The sequence below is a fragment of the Lactuca virosa genome, chromosome 8 (genome assembly GCF_052849685.1).
Source record: "Lactuca virosa cultivar CGN04683 chromosome 8, Lactuca_virosa_CGN04683_v6, whole genome shotgun sequence".
Classification (NCBI taxonomy): Eukaryota; Viridiplantae; Streptophyta; class Magnoliopsida; order Asterales; family Asteraceae; genus Lactuca; species Lactuca virosa.
Window position 1 is genome coordinate 10,710,010 of NC_136433.1, and position 24,128 is coordinate 10,734,137.

The 24,128-nt window shown below is 40.7% G+C and overlaps 2 protein-coding genes across 2 annotated transcripts; both read right to left on the bottom strand.

Moving 5' to 3' along the window:
* Positions 1–15,214: 15,214 nt before the first annotated feature.
* Positions 15,215–15,625, bottom strand: LOC145134770 (Bifunctional inhibitor/lipid-transfer protein/seed storage 2S albumin superfamily protein). Its single transcript, XM_079069602.1, has one exon. The coding sequence runs from the start codon at positions 15,617–15,619 to the stop codon at positions 15,215–15,217; it is 405 nt and encodes a 134-aa protein (XP_078925728.1). The 5' UTR covers positions 15,620–15,625.
* Positions 15,626–22,198: 6,573 nt separating this feature from the next.
* LOC145133839 (large ribosomal subunit protein eL24-like) lies at positions 22,199–23,689 on the bottom strand. Its single transcript, XM_079068801.1, has 5 exons — positions 23,580–23,689; positions 22,980–23,055; positions 22,784–22,885; positions 22,546–22,694; positions 22,199–22,447 (listed from the first exon to the last, which is right to left on the bottom strand). The coding sequence occupies exons 1-5, from the start codon at positions 23,588–23,590 to the stop codon at positions 22,300–22,302; spliced, it is 486 nt and encodes a 161-aa protein (XP_078924927.1). The 5' UTR covers positions 23,591–23,689; the 3' UTR covers positions 22,199–22,299.
* Positions 23,690–24,128: the final 439 nt, after the last annotated feature.

The window sequence follows — 24,128 nt, forward strand, 5'->3', positions numbered from 1 at the left end:
AGAGTCGAAGGGAACTCGGCGAGTGCCAAAGTGCACTCGGCGAGTTCCATGAAGATGGCCTTAGACTCGACGAGTTGGATGAACAACTCGGCGAGTCCTATGAAGATTGCCTGGTACTCGGCGAGTCGTTCTTCAAACTCGGCGAGTCCCTTGAATATAGCCTTGAACTCGGCAAGTGTTCTTCAAACTCGGCGAGTCATATGAACTGTCACTAGGATAAGAAGGGTTTAAGTGTAGGAGGTCCAACCCTTCGTAGTCGCACGTGGAATTAGCAATTTAACGTGTAGCTATAGTCCCAGAATCTCCAAATCTCCAAGGTTGATGTTCTGATGGAAGATTGGAGCGAATTGTGAGATCTGTTCGTCGGACTCGGCGAGTCCCCCTTGGACTCGGCGAGTCCAGTCGCGGGTTTGTTAGTTGTCCCCGTTTAGCGAGTCAGGCTGACTCAGTGAGTGGGAACAGGGACCCGATGAGTCAGAGTCGGGCTAGACGTAGAAGGACTCGGCGAGTCGCTATATGGACTCGGCGAGTCCAGTCAATCAGAGAGTTGACTTTGACCAAGAAGTTGACTTTGACCAGTCATTTGACCTAAGGGGTATTTATGAGTACCGAATCCATGATTACAGATTTATAGCCGGAGGGTTACCGGTGCGGCAGCCAGGCGTAGGTTGAGCGGGTTTTCAGCAGCTACCCTCGAGGTGAGTTACCTTCCAGTAGCGGTGGGTCTACGGCCACAATGCCGGCCCACCAGTAGGAGTTGTATGTTGGATGATTGTCTTTGTGATATCATCTAGGTTTGCTACTACCTGATATGTTATGTGCTAGTATGATATGATGTTATATGCTAGTAGCAGTAGGGGAGATAGTCCCCAGGGTTTCCGGTCGATAGGGCCGAAAGGGGTAGTCATACCCAGTCATGTTAGACAGATTATGGTTATGTGATATATGTTATGTGGTAGTAGTAGAGGGGTGAAATAGTCCCCAGTATCCGGTCGAAAGGACCGAAGGGGAGGCCAGCACCCAGATATGCTGGGCAGTATCCGGTCGAAAGGACCGAAGGGGTAGGTCGGGCACCTAGATATGCCTGACAGTATCTGTATGTTATGTGATTGTATGGTATGTGGTACGATGGGGGAACTCACTAAGCTTCGTGCTTACAGTTTACAGTTTTGTTTCAGGTACCTCTTCAACTAGGGGAAAGGAGTCGGCGCGGTAGCGGCATATCACACACACTCTTGTTTCCGCACTATGGATTTTCTGGGATGTACTCTGAATATTTTACTATGATGTTACCGGTTTTCAGACATGAATTAATATTATGAATGTTTTGTAACGATGTTTTTATGTATTAACCTAATTTAAAAATGAAATTTTTAGCTGGTATTTTTGGGATGTTACAAGTTGGTATCAGAGCCCTGATTTGAGGGATTCGGACACACCTTCGGGGGTGTCTGGACTCAAATCGAAGGGATTAAAAGATTTTTATAAAGAAATGATTTTTCTAAAGACTAAGTAAAAGAGTTTTGAGAAAGAAAGAACAAGGTGTGTGATGTGCGCGACCGGCCGAGCTCAAGTAAGTTTTCCCCAAAGTACCCATACAAGTTATTGTTATGATTATCAGTTCCAGTTTCAGTAGAACAGCATGCTAGAATAGGACTAAGGATCTAGGAATGATGCCTTATGTGCCTGCTTTATGTGTTCCAGCTTTATGAGAATTGCATGCTAGTATAGATCAGTCAGTATGATAGCCAGAATAGTATATACTTGATTATGTGTACTCAATGCACGAATGCTGCTTGCTATGTGCTTTTAGGAGTTCTAGTTGTCTCTCGCTAACTAGTAAACGAATATGTTACGTTACATATTGCAAGGACTAAATAATTTCAGAAGGTTGGGTCTAGCCCTGCTTCGCAGCTCTTGTCTGAGTCCAACCGTTGTAGGGTAGGACCTCTCATTCGAAGAATTATCTAGTCTGAGTAATATGTAATAGTATTCGTGAGCTAGTTAGGGAAAGAAAGCAGGGACTTCTTGTGCAGCTGATGGCAGAGAGTGGGATGGTGATTACTTAGGGCAAGCCTAGGGAAAGAGTAGCACGAGAACCGCAGTATTAGTAGAAAAGACTTGGTTGAGTTGAGGCAATTCTTGAGGAAAGTACGGATAGACGTGGAAGGTAATATGGGCCCGTACTACTGAAAGCGGAGGATCCGTACTCGATTAAAAAAGGGCCGAGACGAGACCGGGGACTTGTGATATGTATGTGAGCCTCGTTAGTGGAATATAGTTTGATGGTGGTTAAGCTATGTTTTGCAGTATGGTGACCACACGACAGGGAGCTGGAGGCTCAGGATCAGGATCGGGTTCGGGTTCAGGGTCCGAATCAGTTGATGAGGGTCTACGTGAGTTCATCGCGTCAGAGATTACCAGGGGCATCCTTGAGTCGACTCCCATCATCTTCGGGTCGATCAAGGAGGGTATTGTAGAGTTGATGGAGGATCGTCTCAGGGCGTTCAGGAGTGATATGGCGGCTAGCCAGTCAGGACCACGCACACTGTCCTTTAAGGACTTCAGGGGCAGTGGTGCACCAGATTTCCATGGGGCGAAGGACCCCATTTCTGCCAGACGATGGATTGCAGACCTTGAGTCTGCACAGCTGATCAGCTTCTACCCCGAGGGGTCGAAGGTACGATTTGCAGCAGGGTGTCTACGTGACAGAGCTAGAGATTGGTGGGAGTCGGTTTGTGACTCTTTGGGAGCCGCAACCATTGAGGCTATGACATGGCCGGACTTTGTGACATGATTCAGGACGGAGTTCGCGCCTGCGGTGGAGCTCCAGCAGTTGACACAAGAGTTCTTGGATATGAGGCACACGATAGAGACAGTGGCGGAGATCACCGCCAAGTTCCGGGAGAGGGCGTTACTGGTACCTCAGTACGCGGGTGATGAGGACATGAGGAGGACCCGCTACCACGACATGCTCCGAGCCGACATCCGGGAGCATGTCAGTTTTTCAGCTTGCCCTACCCTGGAGTCCATGATTGTCAGGGAAAGGGAGAGGGAGATTGATCTGGGTCACATTCTGAAGAGAAAGGCTGAGGAGGGACAGATGATTGGGGCTTCGGGGAAGAAGCCCAAGGGATCAGATCCGGGCCCAAGAGGCCCACCGAGTCGTAGCCGCTGCAGGAAATGCGGCAAGTCGCATGAGGGACCATGCAGGTTAGGATCGTCAGTCTGCTACAAGTGCGGCAAGACGGGGCACTTTAGCAGGGATTGTACTGCTCCTACTCCGGTATTTCAGACGTCCGAGTTGCTGTGTTTCCACTGCAACCAGAGGGGCCACAAGAGGGCCAATTGCCCTCAGTTGACAGCAGCAGCGCCAGTACAGGCGCCAGCTCCAGCGACCCTGCGGATTACGGATGGTCGGCAGGGCAAGGCAGAGGCTCCGGTGGTGAGGAGCCGGGCATTTCAGCTGACAGCCGAGGAGGCACGCGCTGCACCCGATGTGGTGACGGGTATGATTCTTTCCCTCTTACCTATTTATATGAGATTTATGATATTGATAGGTGCTCTGTGTATATACGTTTAGGATCGTTCCATGTGAACGGTATTCCAGTCCAGGTGTTGTTTGATTCGGGGGCTACCCGATCCTTTGTTTCTCTTGCACTTAGCAAGAAGTTTCCTGAGTCCTCGGGCATGTTGGATTGCCCTTTAGAGGTCGAGATTGCGGACGACCGGTCTGTGCGAGCATCAGAGGTCTTCCGAGATTGTGTATTGAGGTTGTTCGAAGAGCGGTATTTGGTTGACCTAGTTCCCATTTCATTGCGGGGAAACAAGGTCATTATTGGTATGGATTGGCTTAGTCCCAATGGGGCGGTGATAGATTGCGCGCAACAGTTAGTATGAGTCAGAGCCCCAAGTGGGGGAGAGTTAGTAATTCAGGGTGAGAGATCACAGCGAGGGCCAGCCTTCTGTTCGGCAGCGAGGGCAAGGCGTTACCTTCAGCAGGGTTGCGCAGGATATGTCGCATATGTCATGGACACCCGGGAGGCGGGTAAGGCGACGGTGGGCGATGTGCCCATAGTACGAGAGTTCAAGGATGTATTCCCCGAGGAGCTGCCTGGGATACCTCCGGAGCGACAGGTGGAGTTCAGGATCGACCTAGTCCCTGGTGCGGCTCCGATAGCCAAGGCACCGTATCGGTTGGCTCCTCCTGAGATGCAGGAGTTGTCTACACAGCTTCAGGAGCTGTTAGACAGAGGTTTCATTCGACTGAGCAGTTCACCCTGGGGAGCCCCGATTCTGTTTGTGAAGAAGAAGGACGGGTCGCATCGGATGTGTATCGATTATAGGGAGCTGAATAAGGTAACGGTGAAGAACCGCTACCCACTCCCGAGGATTGAAGACCTCTTTGACCAGCTTCAGGGAGCATCTTGGTTCTCCAAGATAGATTTGCGTTCAGGGTATCACCAGGTGAGGGTCAGAGAGGAGGATGTGCAGAAGATGGCATTTCGGACACGTTATGGCCACTATGAGTTCGTGGTGATGCCTTTCGGGCTCACCAATGCTCATGCCGCGTTCATGGACCTCATGAACCGCGTGTGTAGACCGATGTTAGACCGGTCGGTGATAGTATTTATTGATGATATCTTGGTTTACTCCAAGACGCGAGAGCAGCATGAGGAGCATTTGCGAGAGGTTCTAGAGACCTTGAGGAGGGAGAACTTGTATGCCAAGTTCTCCAAGTGTGAGTTCTGGTTGCGCGAGGTGCAGTTTCTTGGGCACCTTGTCAACCAGAACGGGATTTCGGTGGATCCGGCCAAGGTGGAGGCCGTGATGAGATGGGAGGTTCCGAAATCTCCATCTGAGATTCGGAGTTTCCTGGGATTGGCTAGCTACTATCGGAGATTCATCCAGGATTTCTCCAAGATAGCATTACCCCTGACCAGGTTAACGAGGAAGGCCGTGGTCTTTCGTTGGGGGCCTGAGCAGCAGGCAGCATTCGAGACACTGAGACAGAGATTGTACGAGGCGCCAATCTTAGCCTTGCCAGAGGGCATGGAGGATTTTGTTGTATACTGCGATGCGTCCACCTCAGGTTTGGGCGCAGTATTGATGCAGAGAGGGCATGCCATCGCCTACGCGTCGAGGCAGCTGAAGCCTCACGAGGCGAACTACCCGACGCATGATTTGGAGTTGGGGGCCGTTGTGTTCGCCCTCAAGATTTGGTGTCATTACCTCTATGGGGTTCGCTGTACGATTTACACGGACCACAAGAGTTTGAGGTACCTCATGGACCAGCCAAATCTGAATATGAGGCAGCGTCGGTGGCTTGATGTGGCAAAGGATTACGATTGTGAGATCCTCTACCACCCAGGGAAGGCCAATGTCGTGGCCGATGCGCTTAGCCGCAAGGCAGCACCGATCAGGGATATCTGTTTGAGGATGACGGTGGTGACTCCGCTTCTGGAGCGGATCAGGGAGGCTCAACAGGAGGCTATGAAGGAGGAACATCGGAAGAGTGAGCGGATTGTGGGACAGGTTTCCTCCTTCGACCATGACAGCAGGGGATTATTGACATTACACCGCAGGGTGTGGGTTCCATACCTCGGAGGCGCGCGCCAGGTTCTGATGGAGGAGGCGCACAAATCTCGATTCTCCATTCATCCAGGGGCAACGAAGATGTATAGGGATCTTCGTCTGGACTATTGGTGACCCTACATGAAGCGGGATGTAGCATGGTACGTTGAGCGGTGCCTGACCTGCAGGAAGGTCAAGGCCGAACACCAGAGACCGCACGGCAAGATGCAGCCGTTGGATATCCCGCTGTGGAAATGGGAAGACATCACGATGGATTTCATCACCAAGCTTCCCAGGACCACGCGGGGAGTGGATTCGATATGGGTCATCATCGATCGGTTGACCAAGAGCGCCCACTTTATCCCGATTCAGGAGAGCATCTCGGCCGAGAAATTGGCCGATATCTACATCAGAGAGGTAGTGGCACGGCATGGGGTGCCAGTTTCAGTGATTTCGGATAGGGATGTGCGGTTCACTTCCAGGTTCTGGAAGAAGTTTCATGACGAGTTGGGTACTCGTCTGCATTTTAGTACAGCCTTCCACCCGCAGACGGATGGCCAGAGCGAGCGGACCATCCAGACTCTGGAGGACATGCTGCGGGCGTGTGTTTTAGACTTCGGTGGTAGCTGGGATACCTATCTTCCTTTAGCCGAGTTTTCATACAATAACAGCTATCACGCGAGTATTGACTGTCCTCCCTTCGAGATGTTGTACGGGAGGAAGTGCAGGACCCCGATATGTTGGGGCGAGGTTGGACAGAGAGTCATGGGGAGCACCGAAGTAGTGCTCAAGACGACAGAGAAGATTCAACAGGTCCGGAGCAGGCTTCAGACTGCTCAGAGTCGGCAGAAGAGTTATGCCGATAGGCGCCGATCAGACTTGGAGTTCCAGGTTGGGGATATGGTTCTCCTGAAAGTGTCGCCTTGGAAGGGCGTCATCCGATTCAGGAAGCGGGGCAAGTTGGGTCCTAGGTATATTGGATCGTTTAGGGTTGCAGCCCGAGTGGGCAAGGTGGCATACCGGCTGGATCTGCCAGCCGAACTCAGTCAGATCCACAACACTTTCCACGTCTCCCAGCTGCGGAAGTGCTTGGTGGACGACTCAGCAGTGGTACCTTTGGAGGACATCCAGGTTGATGACAGCCTGAATTATATCGAGCGGCCTGTGGCTATCCTAGACCGAAAGTCGAAGGAACTGAGGAACAAGAGGGTGGAGCTGGTGAAGGTGCAATGGCAGCACCGGAAGGGCTCGGAATGGACTTGGGAGCCCGCGGATGAGATGGTGGAGCATTATCCGGAGCTGTTCCGGGAGGGAGCGGCAGACTTCGAGGACGAAGTCTAAAATAAGTGGGGGAGATTTGTAACACCGGATTCCTGGTACGATTTTATTTAAGTATTTTCTTAAATTTTTTGCCATGAACTCGGCGAGTCTGCGTCCCGACTCGCCGAGTAGCAGCGAGGTGGACACGGGATTTAAGCTGGGAACTCGGCGAGTCGACATATGGACTCGGCGAGTCCACCTGTCTGGATGAAACTCTATTTTCAGACATTGCACCCTATTTTACCCATTCTAAAACACCCATTTCGTCCCATTTTCCTCCCAGAGAGCAGTAGAGAACAACCCTAGCTCCTTTAGTGTTCTTGAGTGATTTTGATCTTCAAAAGAAGGTTTTGGAGCTTAGAAGAAGAAGGAGGAAGTTGGAGTGTTCCAGAAGTGAAGGTAGATCCGAAATCTACTCTGGGGAAGGCATCAAATCAGGTAATAAAACCCTCACTTTGCTCATTAGCTCTTAGGTTCCTTTTTGTCCCCAATGGTTGATCTTCAAGCCTTAAAACCCCCAGATTTCATGTGTATATGTGATAACCAGACCCTAGGAACTGAGACCCATGAGTTGGATCAGTTGCATGTCTCAGATTTGGCCAGATTGGGTGAAGAGTCGAAGGGAACTCGGCGAGTGCCAAAGTGCACTCGGCGAGTTCCATGAAGATGGCCTTAGACTCGACGAGTTGGATGAACAACTCGGCGAGTCCTATGAAGATTGCCTGGTACTCGGCGAGTCGTTCTTCAAACTCGGCGAGTCCCTTGAATATAGCCTTGAACTCGGCAAGTGTTCTTCAAACTCGGCGAGTCATATGAACTGTCACTAGGATAAGAAGGGTTTAAGTGTAGGAGGTCCAACCCTTCGTAGTCGCACGTGGAATTAGCAATTTAACGTGTAGCTATAGTCCCAGAATCTCCAAATCTCCAAGGTTGATGTTCTGATGGAAGATTGGAGCGAATTGTGAGATCTGTTCGTCGGACTCGGCGAGTCCCCCTTGGACTCGGCGAGTCCAGTCGCGGGTTTGTTAGTTGTCCCCGTTTAGCGAGTCAGGCTGACTCAGTGAGTGGGAACAGGGACCCGATGAGTCAGAGTCGGGCTAGACGTAGAAGGACTCGGCGAGTCGCTATATGGACTCGGCGAGTCCAGTCAATGAGAGAGGTAACTTTGACCAAGAAGTTGACTTTGACCAGTCATTTGACCTAAGGGGTATTTATGAGTACCTAATCCATGATTACAGATTTATAGCCGGAGGGTTACCGGTGCGGCAACCAGGCGTAGGTTGAGCGGGTTTTCAGCAGCTACCCTCGAGGTGAGTTACCTTCCAGTAGCGGTGGGTCTACGGCCACAATGTCGGCCCACCAGTAGGAGTTGTATGTTGGATGATTGTCTTTGTGATATCATCTAGGTTTGCTACTACCTGATATGTTATGTGCTAGTATGATATGATGTTATATGCTAGTAGCAGTAGGGGAGATAGTCCCCAGGGTTTCCGGTCGATAGGGCCGAAAGGGGTAGTCATACCCAGTCATGTTAGACAGATTATGGTTATGTGATATATGTTATGTGGTAGTAGTAGAGGGGTGAAATAGTCCCCAGTATCCGGTCGAAAGGACCGAAGGGGAGGCCAGCACCCAGATATGCTGGGCAGTATCCGGTCGAAAGGACCGAAGGGGTAGGTCGGGCACCCAGATATGCCTGATAGTATCTGTATGTTATGTGATTGTATGGTATGTGGTATGATGGGGGAACTCACTAAGCTTCGTGCTTACAGTTTACAGTTTTGTTTCAGGTACCTCTTCAGCTAGGGGAAAGGAGTCGGCGCGGTAGCGGCATATCACACACACTCTTGTTTCCGCACTATGGATTTTCTGGGATGTACTCTGAATATTTTACTATGATGTTACCGGTTTTCAGACATGAATTAATATTATGAATGTTTTGTAACGATGTTTTTATGTATTAACCTAATTTAAAAATGAAATTTTTAGCTGGTATTTTTGGGATGTTACATCTTTAAAGACCAATGAAGACCAAAAACACGGGGGTGTTTTCCATGCCTAAATTTACACGGGCCCTGTGTTTTTAAATTTTACCATTTGAGCATCATACATTGCTATGGGTTAGATTTGTATTTCGGTAGAAAGCACAAGTTATGTTTTTCCTCATTTGAGACATGGAGCGTGTTGCATACCCGAGTTATATATTTTGATTTTTCTTATCATTTAAATTTGGGCAGCCGTGATATCATTCGACAATTTTCGATTCTGGAGACTTGAGAGGTGACTTACAGACATTTTTTAACCAAAGAAAACTACAAGAAACATTCTAGTTCTAATTTTATAAGCCAGATTCACATTTTAGTTTACGTTTCTGCTGTGATTTCGGGTTTATCCATGTCTGGCTAAAAACCTTAGTATTCTATTATGGAACAAATCATCTTTTTATACAATAATCATTTAAGTTAAATCTGTTATTTTATCTAGTAATTTTAGTTTTGCTTTAATTCAATGTTTGAATCTTACTTTGATTCATATTGGTCATTTGAATTAAGGTTAGTTGTTTCATGTTATTTTATTCGTAAAATTCATAATTGTTCATGAATTAATATTAGGTAACAAACATTAATTGATACTGTGGTGAATTTTAATGTTAATGTATACTAACAATCGCATATGTTCACACCAAACATAATGCAATCTCGTAATTTAATTGTAAGAGTTTATTTATGTTGAATTAGAAATATAAGGTTTAATTCAAGGAGGTTGTTTTGAGACATGGAGCGTGTAGCGTACCCAAGTTAGATATTTTGATTTTTTTTATCATTTAAATTTGGGCAGTCGTGATATCATTAGACAATTTTCGACTCTGGAGACTTGAGAGGTGACTTACAGACATTTTTGAACCAAAGAAAACTACAAGAAACACTCCGGTTCTAATTTTATAAGCCAGATTCACATTCCAGTTTACGTTTCTGCTGTGATTTTGGGTTTATCCATGTATGGCTAAAAACCTTAGTCTTCTATTATGGAACAAATCATATTTTTATACAATAATCATTTAAATTAAATATGTTATTGTATCTACCAATTTGAGTTTTGCTTTAATTCACTGTTTGAATCTTACCTTGATTCATATTGGCCATTTGAATTAAGGTTAGTTCTTTCATGTTATTTAATTCGTAAAATTCATAATTGTTCATGAATTAATATTAGCTAACAAACATTGGCTAATTTTAATGTTAATGTATACTAACAATCGCATATGTTCACACCAAACATAATGCAATCTCTTAATTTAATTGTAAGAGTTTATTTAGGTTGAATTAGAAATATAAGGCTTAATTCAAGGAGGTTGTTTTGATTAAACAATTTGGTAAATGAAAAGACATTAGAGCTTGATATGATCTTTTACACTCCGCTCCCGAGTTTCATTTAACGGAAGAAAAAAAAGGAAACAGAAAGATTTGGAAAGATCATTGCTCCCGAGTTTCATTTAAGGAGGGAAAGGAAGAGAAGTAAAAAGAAGATTCAAGTTAATTTTCTCTATAAACAATCATTATAAATCGGAAGGAACCAGAAAGAAAGGAAATGAAGATCAATCTCTCTCGTTTTCTTTTCTTTTCTTTCCTTTAGTGAACCCGGGAGCGGAGTTTTAGTACCAACTTAGATTTAATTTGTTTTGACATCTCTTCATTGGAAACTTGTATAATTAATGAAGAAATCTGATACAAACACATTCCACATGCATAAGTTAAACTAGAAGATTGGTCGAGTAACGTGCATAGAGACTTGGTCTTATTTCAATTGCCACTAAAAGTTTATTGCATTAGTTTAGGCTCACGATTTAATTCCAGTATGCATATTTCCCTTAATTTTAGTTAGCAAGTACTTTCATATTTCTATAAATTGTAGCCTGCGTTTTGATTAAGGATTAAGCAAAAAATTGTTCCAAGTCTTGTTTCTTCTTTGTGTGTTCTTATGAGGAGACTCGCCATCTCGAATTGGCCTCTATCTGTAACACCTGGATTTCCAGGTATATTATTTTTAATTATTTATTATTGTGAATCATTGACCTACTCAACGAGTTGGTGCTATAACTCGTCGAGTAGAAGCGGGGTGGCCACGTAAGTTTAATGAACTACTCGACGAGTCCAAGAGTAGACTCGCCGAGTAGGCGCTGTGGGTGGAAACCCTAAATCCTCGGGCTTGTGCCCTATTTAAAGGCACTTATGGCCTTCATTTGCGGCTACCATTCCAGAGAGAGAACCCCCATCGAGCTTGAGTGTGTAGAGCGAGAGAGAGAAGGCCATTTGAGCTTTTGGTGTGATTTTGCAAGAAAGGAGAGGAGCTCCAGCAAGAAGGGTCAAAGGAGGTTGCTATTCTGAGTTAGCCAAGCAAGAAGTTCATCTTGAGGTACCAAATCGGACTCCTCTTTCTCTCTATTATATGGATTTCATTATTTGGGGTTAGGGCTTGAATCATTCCTTTTGGGGTCTTGGATGCCTCAAACCCCCCCCCCCCCCCCCTTCGAGTTGTGTTAGAGATCTGGACCCTTTTGGGTCCAGGGAGTCCCAAGCATCCAGCTTTATGCATTTCCAATGGAGTTTTGAACCTAGGTTGCCATTTTAGGAGCTATTTCACCAAAAAGAGCCTTATGAGTGTTGCATGAGTATAAAGGTCAGACCTTTACGTGACTTTCGAGTGTTTAAAGGTCAGATCTATTAGTTAGAGAAGCAGATCTGACCTTAGAAGGTCATTTGAGTGTTGCCATGGAAGGAACTCGCCAAGTCCATAAGGGGACTCGACGAGTCGAGTCGGGTTGCCCCGCGATTCATGACCAGTGGTAACCCGTTGAGTGAAAGGTTAACTCGACGAGCCGAGTGAAGATCTATGAGGATTCGGAAGACGCCTGGACTCGCCGAGTCACACGAGTGCACTCGACGAGTCTGGTCAAAGTTTGACCGTTGACTTGAGTTGACTTGAGTTGACCTTAGGGTTTTGGTCAAGCTGGTTCTAGAGAGAGATCTGGGAGGAGTAGAATGGTCTTCTACCCACTCCTTAGAAATGAGGACAAGAGAAAGTATTGATTAGAGATGTTATTATGTTGATAGGAGGAGGCTAGGTCGGGTTATCGAGCACGAGAGATTATCCGACATCGTACGAGGTGAGTCTTCTCACTATACTTTACCTAGAGTGGTAATATGTGTGACCGGAAGGTCTTATGTGCTATGAAGAGTATGTGATGTATGCTGTTATTTAATATGTATGTGCTATGTTATGTTATGAGTAGTATGTTATGGACCGGAAGGTCATTATGATATGGACCGGAAGGTCGCTACGGGTAGGACCGGAAGGTCTACCAAGATGGTGGGACGGAAGTCCCCTGAGACACATGGATCGGAAGGTCTTGTAGAGCTATAGCCTTGAGTGGCGTATGTGCGTATGTGGTATTTTGGGGAACTCACTAAGCATTTATGCTTACAGTGTTTGTGTGATGTGTTTCAGGTACCAGTGAGGATCACGGGAAGGCGCCGGCATGATCTGTACACTCTGATGGGATTTATGTATTAGAGATCTTGGGATTTGTTTTATTATGATGACATGTGATACAATGGATTCTTATGATATCTTATGAATGAAATTATGTTTTAAAAATGAAAAATTGTTTTGAAAATTTACGTTGTTACACTATCAATGGTGCTTTCATTCCCGTTCATCATACCTCCCTGTCAAGATCCGTCCACCGATATCACACAGCCAAGTATCCGCGAGCAACTCTCCACACTCATCTCTATTTCCACCGCTAATGTCCACCGTCTTGATGCAATTATCACACAAATGGCCAAACTCATCCCACCTCTACCTCCGCTTCAAATTGGATGCATGGCCAAACTCATCCCACCTCTACCTCCGCTTCCACCACCGAATCAGCAACCCCGGACGCCGCCGCCGACATCACCACCGTCGTCTCCACCACCACGATTGCCAACAACACTATCCACACCGTCACTACCGCCGCAACAACAATCGTTATTGCCACTGCCGCCTCCAAAACCACAACAATCACCCATGTCAACCCAACAATCACTTCTAGCGTCGCAACCGCCGCCATCATTAACCACGACACCTTCACCACAACAATAATTCCTACCACCGATGATGCCACCCTCGAAAACTACAAACAAAAACTACCGAAAACAGTTCCAAAAAAACTCATCAAGCCTTGAGAACCTCGAGAACGGGGTCCTTTTTAAGCGGAGACAAACTGATACGACTCTCTGGCCATACCTAAGGCCGCCTCCATGGCCATATCCTTCCTTCTACGGGTACAACACGATTGCTACCGGAAATCAGCATAAATCGGCCTTGAGGACAAAGCCATTTTTCAGGGGCAGAGTATTGATACAAACACATTCCACATGCATAAGTCAAACTAGAAGATTGGTCGAGTAACGATGCATAAAGACTTGGTCTTATTTCAATTGCCACTAAAAGTTTATTGCATTAGTTTATGACTCAGATTTTATTTCAGTATGCATATTTCCCTTAATTTTAGTTAGCAAGTAGTTTCATATTTCTATAAATTGTAACCTGTATTTTGATTAAGGATTAAACAGAAAATTGTTCCAAGTCTTGTTTCTTCTTTGTGTGTTCTTATTAGGAGACTCGTCATCTCGAATTGGCCTCTATCAAACTCGCAGCCGCACCACTTTTAATTCGTGTTTTTTAACTCAATCAATTTTCATGTTATTTGTTTTTAGTTTTTAATTTATTAGCAAACTCTCTTTTTATTGTTATTTACTACTAATTTAGACAAATTGTGCGTTATACAAAGAGGCATAAACCGTTGACTCGTGCATATCGATCGACTTGGCTTACATTGCACTCTTTTATTTCATCAAACAATAATTTTTTAATACACTTAACGTTCCATCCATCCACCATCATCAACCTTATGTTTTTCTTCCTCCGTATGAAATCGAGCTATGGATGTAAATAATTTAAAATTTATGATCCACGTACTTTGCAACTTTTGTAGCAATCTATCTTGATCATCTACACGAATAAACTTGAAAAGGCCACACCTCTTCCCAATCTTCGGAAGCTTTCAAGTTTTGTAGACATCATTTACAACCCCATACTTGTCACACTCCTTTCATAATCCTTTCACATTTATTATATCGGGAAAATTATAACATAGATCGATACAAGGATACTTTCTACATTTTTGAAGTTAAGGTTACTCTTATTTCCTTCACTATTTAGTCCATCTCGTACATGTTTGGGATTGCAATATATTCACTTTCAACCATCATGCTTATCATTCACGCCTATTCTCTTATCCACATAAAATCAAGATTATAGTTCAAGTATAGTCTTAAATGCTTCCTTGATTACTAATCTCTCCACACCAGGCTATCTTCGTAGTATCCAAGACCGACCCACTCACCAGAGCATTTTCCTTAACTTCTTATTATTTGGACATGAAACCTTTACTTAGTCGCTGCTAATTTTGTTAGGCTATTCGGGAACTGTACACACATCAAGACTCAAGCGAAAGCTACCTCGATTTATGCATAATCATTTTTAATAATTGTTAATATACAACAAAGTTGGGTATTGTCACATATCGTTCTTTGTCAATAATCTAGAGAAAGAAGAAAATTTTGAAATGACACAACATAATAGAAACTTTTTGAATGGACTCCACCATGTCCAAGGATGGGCCCGTACGTCTTGTAGATGAGAGTCGCGGAGCCCCACATGTAGAGACCAAGATATCATCAATGGGACATCCGTCGATCCGCTTGTTCAGTTTATAGGTTATCTTGACGAGAAAATAGTTTTTTAATACTCGTTCATTTCTACTAATTAGACAATACAAAATCCTTTGCAATCCCTGTGCTTCAAATTTGTGCTTTTTGCTATAAATGTTTTCAATTGTTCAATTAGAACGAAATATACACAACATCAAACTCAAAAAGGCCAAAGTTCTTATTCCAAGATTTGTTTTAACACAAAAAGTTCGAGGTCGATGACATCTGTTAAATAATATACTAACAAGGATTGATTATTATACATCCTGTAATATATAGATCCACCATCCTAAATAACCTTCTTTCGCATTCGTAGCATGCATGTTTGCCAAGATATCCGACTCATACACTGCACCCAAAAGAAAAGTTGAAAAGTTAATAAATGTATAACCTTGTATACATAGAATCAAAAGCTAGTATATATGTAGCAATTAGTTATCATTAATCACTTTTTTATACTTAAGTTTTAGTAAGTAAAAAGATAGATATAATATATATTCTTACTAATTGCAATCGGTATTGGGATCAATGGTAAAGCCTAGAGACACTCCACAGAAGCCAGGCAAGGTGGCAATAGCGGTAGCATTGGGATTGTAAGTGGTAATGACACCCATCAAACACATGCATAAAGACCGCCGATTTTCTTCGGAGTCACCGAGGTTATTAAGACTAGCCACCGCATCACAACATGGGGACCCTGGGTACGGATCTGGTGTCCCGTATTGTACAAAAGCAGAGCATGTTGATACAAGTGTCGTCACTGTCACACAGTCTACTGTGGCTGAGCTTTTTGTTGCCACCCACAACACCACCGTTAACGCTACTAATAAGCCGCCTCTCACCACCACCTTCACACCACCCATTTTCAGCATATGTTTTCTTGTTAAACAGTGAAGGAAGTAATACATGATTGATTGGTGATTTGATGTGGTTAATTATATGAGATGATGGGGATTGGGTGGTGGTGGTTTTGAAGTAACGAACGTGTGCACTGCGCATTAAGGTTGCATGAGTCATGTAACCACGCAAACAAAATGGCTTGGGACTAGTTGACCAATATTAAACGTTTAAAGCTTATTATTATTATTATTATTATTATTATTATTATTATTTATTACCAATGTTCCCATCTACCTCCTCTAATAAACGAAACCTATTTTTGCCACGTGTCCATTTCCTAAGCTATATACTTGCCACGTGTTATTATTTTAGTACTCGTCGATTGCTTTTCCCGCTGTTTTATCCGATAATAAAAAAATAAAAAAATTTTAAAATTTTGATTTTTCATCCCCGATTCTTTCTCCCTTAATTTTGCCTATGAGTTTTGGAACTAAATCAAGATATTGATTCAAAATTTAAACACATAAATCCCCTAGGGTTTAATCCTAAGAGAATGATCAAACCTATAACGAAAACTCACCTCTTCTTCTTCTTCTCTATACTCCGCCAAGCGTCACTCAACATTGCAGGCTTCCGACCCTACTTTTCTCTGTACTACAATCCAAAGATCATATGCAATTAGTTTCAGGAAACATGGAAATGAATAATCAAAACATGATTTCTCATATACTTTATGTAGTAAATTTCAACTTATTTTGAGAAATTTGAAAACACCTATGTTTATACACTTATCACAATGGCACCTATTGATGTTTTAGGAGCAATAAATTGGAGATTTGAACATTTTTTATTTATAGGTCGACTTCAAAAATAGGTGTTCGCCGGATTCCTACTTGGTCTATCTGTCTGTTGATTTCGTCTTAGTTTCTAAAAATTCGGTAAACTTTTATTTCCTTTGGTCTACAAGTTCTTGCTTTTACCTTCTTATTATACCTATTAGCCACTGATTCAGTGAACCATGTACCAATATTTTAGTCTCTTGTGGTCTAATTGATTTACAGATTCTTTTTTGCTTTATTGCAACTATTTTGGAGCCAGTGATGTGAGGTGGGTGATCAAAGTCTAAGGAGTAAAAGAAGCCAAATATTGAATCGATTTGGGTAAATTACTTTGCTTTTGTTCTTATGAATATTAAATATCTGAGCCCCATTTAAACCAACTCTTCTGATTTCTCTTTGTAACTATAATCATAGTTCATGTTTGTGTTTCATATATCAATACTGCCTTCTTTTATACTCCCCACTTTCATTTTCTTATTTTGCTTTATGATCTTCTAACAACCATGCACTCATAAATAGTCCCTTACTAGGTTAATTGACAATGGCTATATATCAACCATGTGTAGATGTATGATTTTCTTACTCTTTTAGTCAATTTACTAATGGGTATGTTCTAAAATTTGAAATCTTTGGGAGTTTTGAAGGGTGGAAGAGGGGCTGGCATATTGGTATCATATGCTCACAAAAGCAAAAGATTTTGTGTGATTTTGAGTTTCAGAGTTTAACAAGCGGCATCTAGATGATTCTATTTCCATTAGAGTTATATGTTGTTGAAGTTCCTATCAGGTACCTACTTTCTATACAGTATACATATCCATGTCTGGATCAAACATATTTTCACACATTTCCCATTTGGTGGAGTTGTAGTCTTATTTAGACGTGGGTATAGGTTCACTGTATTTTTTAGTTGTTATGATCATTTGAATTGAATCTTATTTGCATTTAGACATTAGAAAAATGTTGATTGTTGATCAGAAGTTCAAGGGAAGGACTTAGGTATATATACTTCTTTTATATGGGAAAATATATAGGGGTAAATGTTTATCGTTCATTAATTTTTTAATATTAGTATATATATGCTTATGTTTATTATTATATAAAAAATTATTAATCTTGAGTTTTTATTTATTTTGTTGTTATTAAAGTATGTTTAACATGAGTTGATGCAAATAACATAAAGTGAAAATGCATGCTTTAAAACCTTTCAATGAATGTCCTCGTAGACTGAAAGTGGTTGCTTTCTCTGTTCATCAGCTTTTACAACATTTTTTTAGGAAAATGATGATAGTTGTTTAGTTCTTATTTTAAGATCACTCGATTTTTCAAAATGCCTATTTTCGACATGAATTTTAAACTATAAGGCTAATTTGAGTGAAAATGATAAAAATTATCCTACTCGTGCTAAATCCTTGAAATGCAATCTTTGTTGTTTATGTTTATTTTTCTTTTTATCTAATCCAAATATATGTGTTTTATGGTACATTTAATACAATATATGTGTTTTATGTAATGGAAACCAAAAGAAAGTGTTGACAAGGGACAAAGCACAATGAAGATCACGAACACGTTAGTGTGCACAAGTAGGAGGTCCTACTTTGAACAACATCAGATGATCAAGGGAAAAAAATGGCAATGTAGTTTGACAACATGTATTTGAGGATTTTACACATTTACTTCGAAAATTTAAGTTCAAATCAAAGGAATATAAGATTAAATTATGATCAAGGGATGGTCTTTTAGACAAACAACTTTGAGAAACCACAAAGAGCAATTTATTGACCAATAGGAGCAACTAAAGTGAACTGTAGGATCAGGTTGTAAGTCATCAGGAGCATGTATTAACAGATCAAGAGAAATATTCAATGTGTTGTTGAACTAAAAGCAAAAAAGAGAGAGAGAGAGAGAGAGAGAGAGAGATATTCTTGAAAAAAATAGCAATCAAGTTTCAAAAGTACAGAGAAAAAATAGCAACAAAGTTTCAATTTTTTCTTTTCTATCGCTCTATAAATTATGTTACATTTTTTTTTTGTTTGTGGGAACGATTTTTTAATTATTTTAAGAGAAAGAGTATTGAAGAAAATAGCAACCAGGTTTGAAAAGTACGGAAAAATAACAACAAAGTTTCATTTTTTTGTTTCAAGCAGTAAAGTTTCATTTTTTTCAGGAGAAAGAGTATTAAAAATATAGCAACCAAGTTTCAAAAGTATGGAACATGTCTATGTGTTTGTATGTTAATAGAGAACAAGTTTTCGGCCGCTTTACAGATTAATTTATAATAATTATAATACAATTAATTATAAAATATAAAAATTTGTATATAAATAACTGTTTGCAAATATATTATTAATAATTATATTTTTAATCTATTTTATTTTACTTTGTCAACCGTGTATTACATGGGTTATAACCTAGTAATATCAGGGGCGTATCCACCATATGCTTAGGTAGGTCCTAGGACCTACCTAAGTTCTCAATTTCATTTAGAATTTATACACTAGAAAAATTAGGAACTACCTTAGAAAAAATAAAGGACCTACCTTGAGTTTGTTTTTTAAAAAAATTTCTTAAAAAACCATTTTAAAAAGAGAAATATTTAAGTTATTAAGACAATTTGTTATTTTAAATTAAGAGATTGATAACAAAAAGTGAACCACTCTTAATCGGCACTCTCAAAATATTAATAAATAAATAAGTTGTTCTAATAAAATAAAAGCTCACATGTCAAATACTCTCACTCTCCGTTCGCCGCTTTATCAATGGACTAATAATCAACTAGTTTTTTGTTAAATCGTACGCATTTTTCAGTTATATTTCAATCGGTTTTTTTAGATTTTTAATCGGTGGCACAAGGTACATGAGCCGATTGAACTGATTCAGTTCTTTTAAGGTACATGAGCCGACCCGACCCGACCCCAAAAGTGTTGTTGATTTTTTTTTATTGGCCTCACTTAATTTAGGAACCATGTGATTTTTTATTCTAGATTCGCCACTGAGTAATATATAAAACTATCACAAAAATAACCACTTTATAAGATAGTTGTTAATTTGATAAGGAGTAGCATGGAGATTAGGAAATCCATACAACAACAAAAGTCCTCAAAACTTTTTTTTTTAAAAGAAAATCATATTGTGCTAAACGCATATTTATATATTACAGACTACATTATTTTAGTGTTTTTCTTTGTGGTAAAGCAACATCAACGACATCCTACATGAGATGGGATAGAGAAGATATTAGACACGAAGTCATATCTCTACATGGGTAGAGTGACTCCGTATGTGTAACTCCTGCAAATGAATATACAACCTTGCAAAACAAGACTTACAATGGAGTGAGGATCAAATGTAAATCATATTACAAGGGAAAAAGGTTAAATACCTATTAGTATCTAGTCGATAATTAAAATATGCACGGTTATGTAGGGAGGGAATAAACATGAACAAACAGCAAGATAAGACATGTAAGACATTTAATGTGGACCTACACTACTCCTCAACCATGATCCTAAGCCTCCACACTCTCTTATCGGAGGCTAGGTCCTCAAAAAAAATCAAGTCCATCTCAATATCCTCATTTTTGCTACATTCGTATTCGTCTTGTGTTCCTTCTTGTTCGGCCAACATTCGAATCCATACAAAATATATGACATAACAACAATCCTAGAAAATTTTCCCTTTAGTTTCAAAATGATTTTCTTGTCGCACAATACTCGTGTGGCCGCCCTCCATTTCAACCAACTCATCTTCATACGGTGTATCTCATCTACCTACACACCCTTGCTTTATAGATCACAGACCTTAAGGACTTGAATCTCTCCTTTGGGGGTAGAGGTTGCTCCCTTATACATACATCAGTCCCTTCGTTGTTTCGCTCCTCGTTAAAATTGCACCACAAGTACTCAATTTTAGCAGTATTGATTGATAGACCTTTCTCTTCTAATGTTGTATTCCACAAATCCAATCTAGCATTTAACTAAGTCCTAGTCTCCTAGATTTAACTACCAACACAATGACGTCAACAAAAGTCACAAACGAAGGCTTTTCACCCTGAATTTCATAAGATATCTCGTCTATGATCAAGGAAAAGATATGCATGTTGATAGTTGATCACTGGAGTGGTCCAATGCTATACGTTGTTGATAGTGATCCACACCAGAACGAACAGGGAACGACCTTGTGTCACCACCAGGGGTACGGACGGACACAGGTCGTGGACCGACAATATATATCGCAATTGCTATGACATATCTCTGTAGAACTCTTCTAGTTTCTAAAGTCCTCCAAATCATCTCTCGTGGAAGATTGTCATCTCCTTTTCGAAATCTATGAATACCATATGTAGGTCATTATTTCTTTCCCTAACTTTCTCCATAAGTCGTCTGGTGATGGGACTTGCTTTAGTTATCAAACTTCTGGCATGAAACTGAATTGGTTTTCTGAGACGATAGTATTGGGGCACAACCTAGCCTTCATAACTTTTTCCCATAATTTTAAGGTGTGACTAAGTAATTTAATATCTATATAGTTATTACAGCTTCGAGCGTCCCCTTTATTCTTATAAATTGAAATCACAGTACTAGGTCTCCTCTCCTCAGACATCTTGGCAGTCTCTATGATAATGTTATTGAGAATCGTCAGCCACCTAACTCCATGCTCCCCAACACACATCCACACACTACTAGAAATTTGGTCGAGGCCTATTGCCCCCTCATCATTCTCAGCGTCATCATGACTTCCTCGTTGCTAATCTTCATGCAGGAACCATCATTAAGGGTCCGACATGTCCCTAGAGAACCTTCCCTAGCTAGTTCTATCCAATACAAGCGTCAAATATTCATTAAATAAATTTCCTTTTGATATCGTCATTGTTCACAAGTATACAACCATTGTCATTATTAAATACCCAAAGTGTTCCTATGTCCCTTTGTCTTCTCTCTCTAGATTTAGCCATCTTGAAAACTCCGTTCATCCATTCTTTAGTCTCCAACGTCATATGTCATGCATTTGGCATCCTTGTACCTTTCTTTTGCCAACCCCTTGGCAAGTTGGCATCCTCACCTACACATATACACTCTTAAAACACCTTAAAACAAGTTTTGTTTAGACTTAACTTTAGCTTGGACCTTCTCTCTCCGCCCCCACAGATCTTAATGGAACCAAACCAAGACTGTTCAATCTTAACTTTCTTTGTGGTAAAGAGAATTAACAAATGCCATTTCGTAACAGAGGCAAACCACTACAAAATAGTCATTTGGTACAAATAGACAAAAGATGAAAACAATTGAATGCCATTTCGCTATGATTTTTTTTGTTATTTTCTTTAAACAGAATATGTTATATACAAAAATAACACGATATTTTATCCTATGTTGGGTAGACCTTTTAAATCTGTCTTTTATTCTTGAAAAATTCACAAGAAAGACAAGTTATTTTTACTATTCAATCAATTCAATCACTTAACAATTTTCAAAAACAAAAGAACCACTTTCAACTATTTTCAAAAAGTAAAAAAACTACTTTCCACGTTAACTAAAGGCATTGTACTTTTTCCCACTTACATATAGCCATCAAGGTAAAATACAAAACACACCAAAAAAAAAACAATACACTTCCATTTCACCATTTTACCAATATAACTATCAAATAATCTTCGTTGGATCACAAAACAAATCAACAGCTAAAACGAAACAACATAAAGATTGCTAAAAATCCGATGACTGGAATCATAACCCTAATTTGATTCAAAACAACATAATATTGCAGATGCTTCACTCTCAAAATTGGTAAAAGAAAATAGTAACAAACATCTAAAAAACAACGTTGCCCAGAAGCAAATATCATAACATAAACAATACAAAATATTAAAATGTTCAACCAAGAAAATCAACAAAAAAAAAAATGGTGGAATTTCAACGCTTGCCACCACCACCTCCTAACTTAGGTCCTTTACCTTTAGGGGCACTGCCACCCTTGCTTTGAGTCTTTTGTTTTGACACCACCTCTGCTTTCTTTGCTTTCTTCTCATCTTTTGTCTTCTTAATCCTTTCCTTTATCTCACTAAAATTTCATGAATATAAATATAAGATTTTTGGTTCAAATGGTAATATCACAAAAAAGAAAGAAAACCTAAAAAGGAATGAACAATATATATTTACCGAAGAGCTGCCTCCCTAGCAGCATCACGAACTTCAGGCTTCTCACTTCTTTTCTTCTGAATAACTTCCAAAGTCGCCCCCACAATGGCTCTTGAATATGGCTTCTTGGTTGCACGTCTTCTCTTCTTCACTGCTTCCTGAGCAATGTCCTGAAATAATTGAATGCCAAGAAATAAAATTGGTCAGATTATTATCAAAATGAGTGAAAAACAAATCAATAGATATAAATGAGTCTCACCTTCTTGTGTTGCTTTCTGTACATGGCTGTCCATGTGAGCTTGGAAGGCTTCAACTTGTTATGGAAGTACCTTTTGCATTTGGAATTGGCAAAAAGGAAGACCTAGATTGAAGCACAAAAGTCTTTTAATTCAAGAATCTATGCAGCTAACAAGAAAAGTAACAACAATCTTGACATGTATAATCAGATCATGTACCTGAGAGTCTGATCTAATGAATCTGATACCCCTTCCAGGATATATCTTCTGGCCACTGAAACGGCATAATTCGGTCCTACAAACGATTCATCGTAGTTTCTCAGTTAACTTGAGGGGTTTCCATGGTATGTAACGATTTACAAAAGGAAATCAAAAGTATATACGATTAGATTTCATAACAAACCGTATAGTTCATGTGGAAGAGATATACAAGCAGAGATAAACATCTACATTTTTTGGTCGTGATCATAGATGTAATGCAACAGAAAAGTTAGGCCACATATGAATATAGAATCAATGTCGATAAAAACTATAACTAATCCTATATCTTAAGAGCACATATCATTGTATATCTGTAGCTGATCGCTTTTCTAACCCTAATAATACACCTTCGTCCTCTTTTATTTAAACGGTTTGGAAACCCTAATATGATTGCAACAGATTGGATTGAAATAATTGGGGGAAAATGACGATTAAGCAAGTATCTAAAAAATTAGCCATTTCTACCACTTCCTAATCAACAAAACCAACAATAAGCTTGGAACTCAAACAAAGAAGCGAGAAAATTTTCGACAAATTGTAAAGAAAATGGGAACATACTTCAAAACCATGGCGGCCGCTGCTACAGTTCTACACTTGCTGAAGAAAAAAAAGCCCTAGGAACACCAATTGTATCCGTCCTTATATAGCACCATCACTTTTAACGAAAGATGTGCGTTTTATTCATATCACACAGCTCCCTTGAGGAAATAGAAATGGCGCTTGTAACCCCTCTAGTTTTGTTTTTATTTCAAATTACCCAAACTATGATTTTCTTTTTTCCAATTATATCATGTAACCTGAATGAGTAATTTAGCTTAGGTCTTTTCTCAACCATTATATAAACTATGCAAATATTTGTATGTTGTGTAAAATAAAACTATATAGTTAAAAAAAATTGCATATATATTGAAATGATACAATATTAACTATAAAATAATAACTTTTACAATAAGTTAATATCTAAATCTATAATTCTTTAAATTATATTATAAAATATATATCTAATAAAAGCATACCGTTCAACAAGCATAACATTCAACAGTATTTATTTGTGGTCTGCGTTTAAATTATATTATAAAATATATATCTAATAAAAGCATACCGTTC

Excerpts from the sequence above, each read along its gene's own strand:
- LOC145134770 (XM_079069602.1), bottom strand. The coding sequence starts at position 15,619 with ATGTATTACTTCCTTCACTGTTTAACAAGAAAACATATGCTGAAAATG.
- LOC145133839 (XM_079068801.1), bottom strand. Across the intron at positions 22,695-22,783 it reads ACAGAAAGCAACACAAGAAG|GACATTGCTCAGGAAGCAGT; the intron begins GTGAGACTCATT and ends CAATTATTTCAG. Across the intron at positions 22,448-22,545 it reads GCTAGGGAGGCAGCTCTTCG|TGAGATAAAGGAAAGGATTA; the intron begins GTAAATATATAT and ends ATGAAATTTTAG.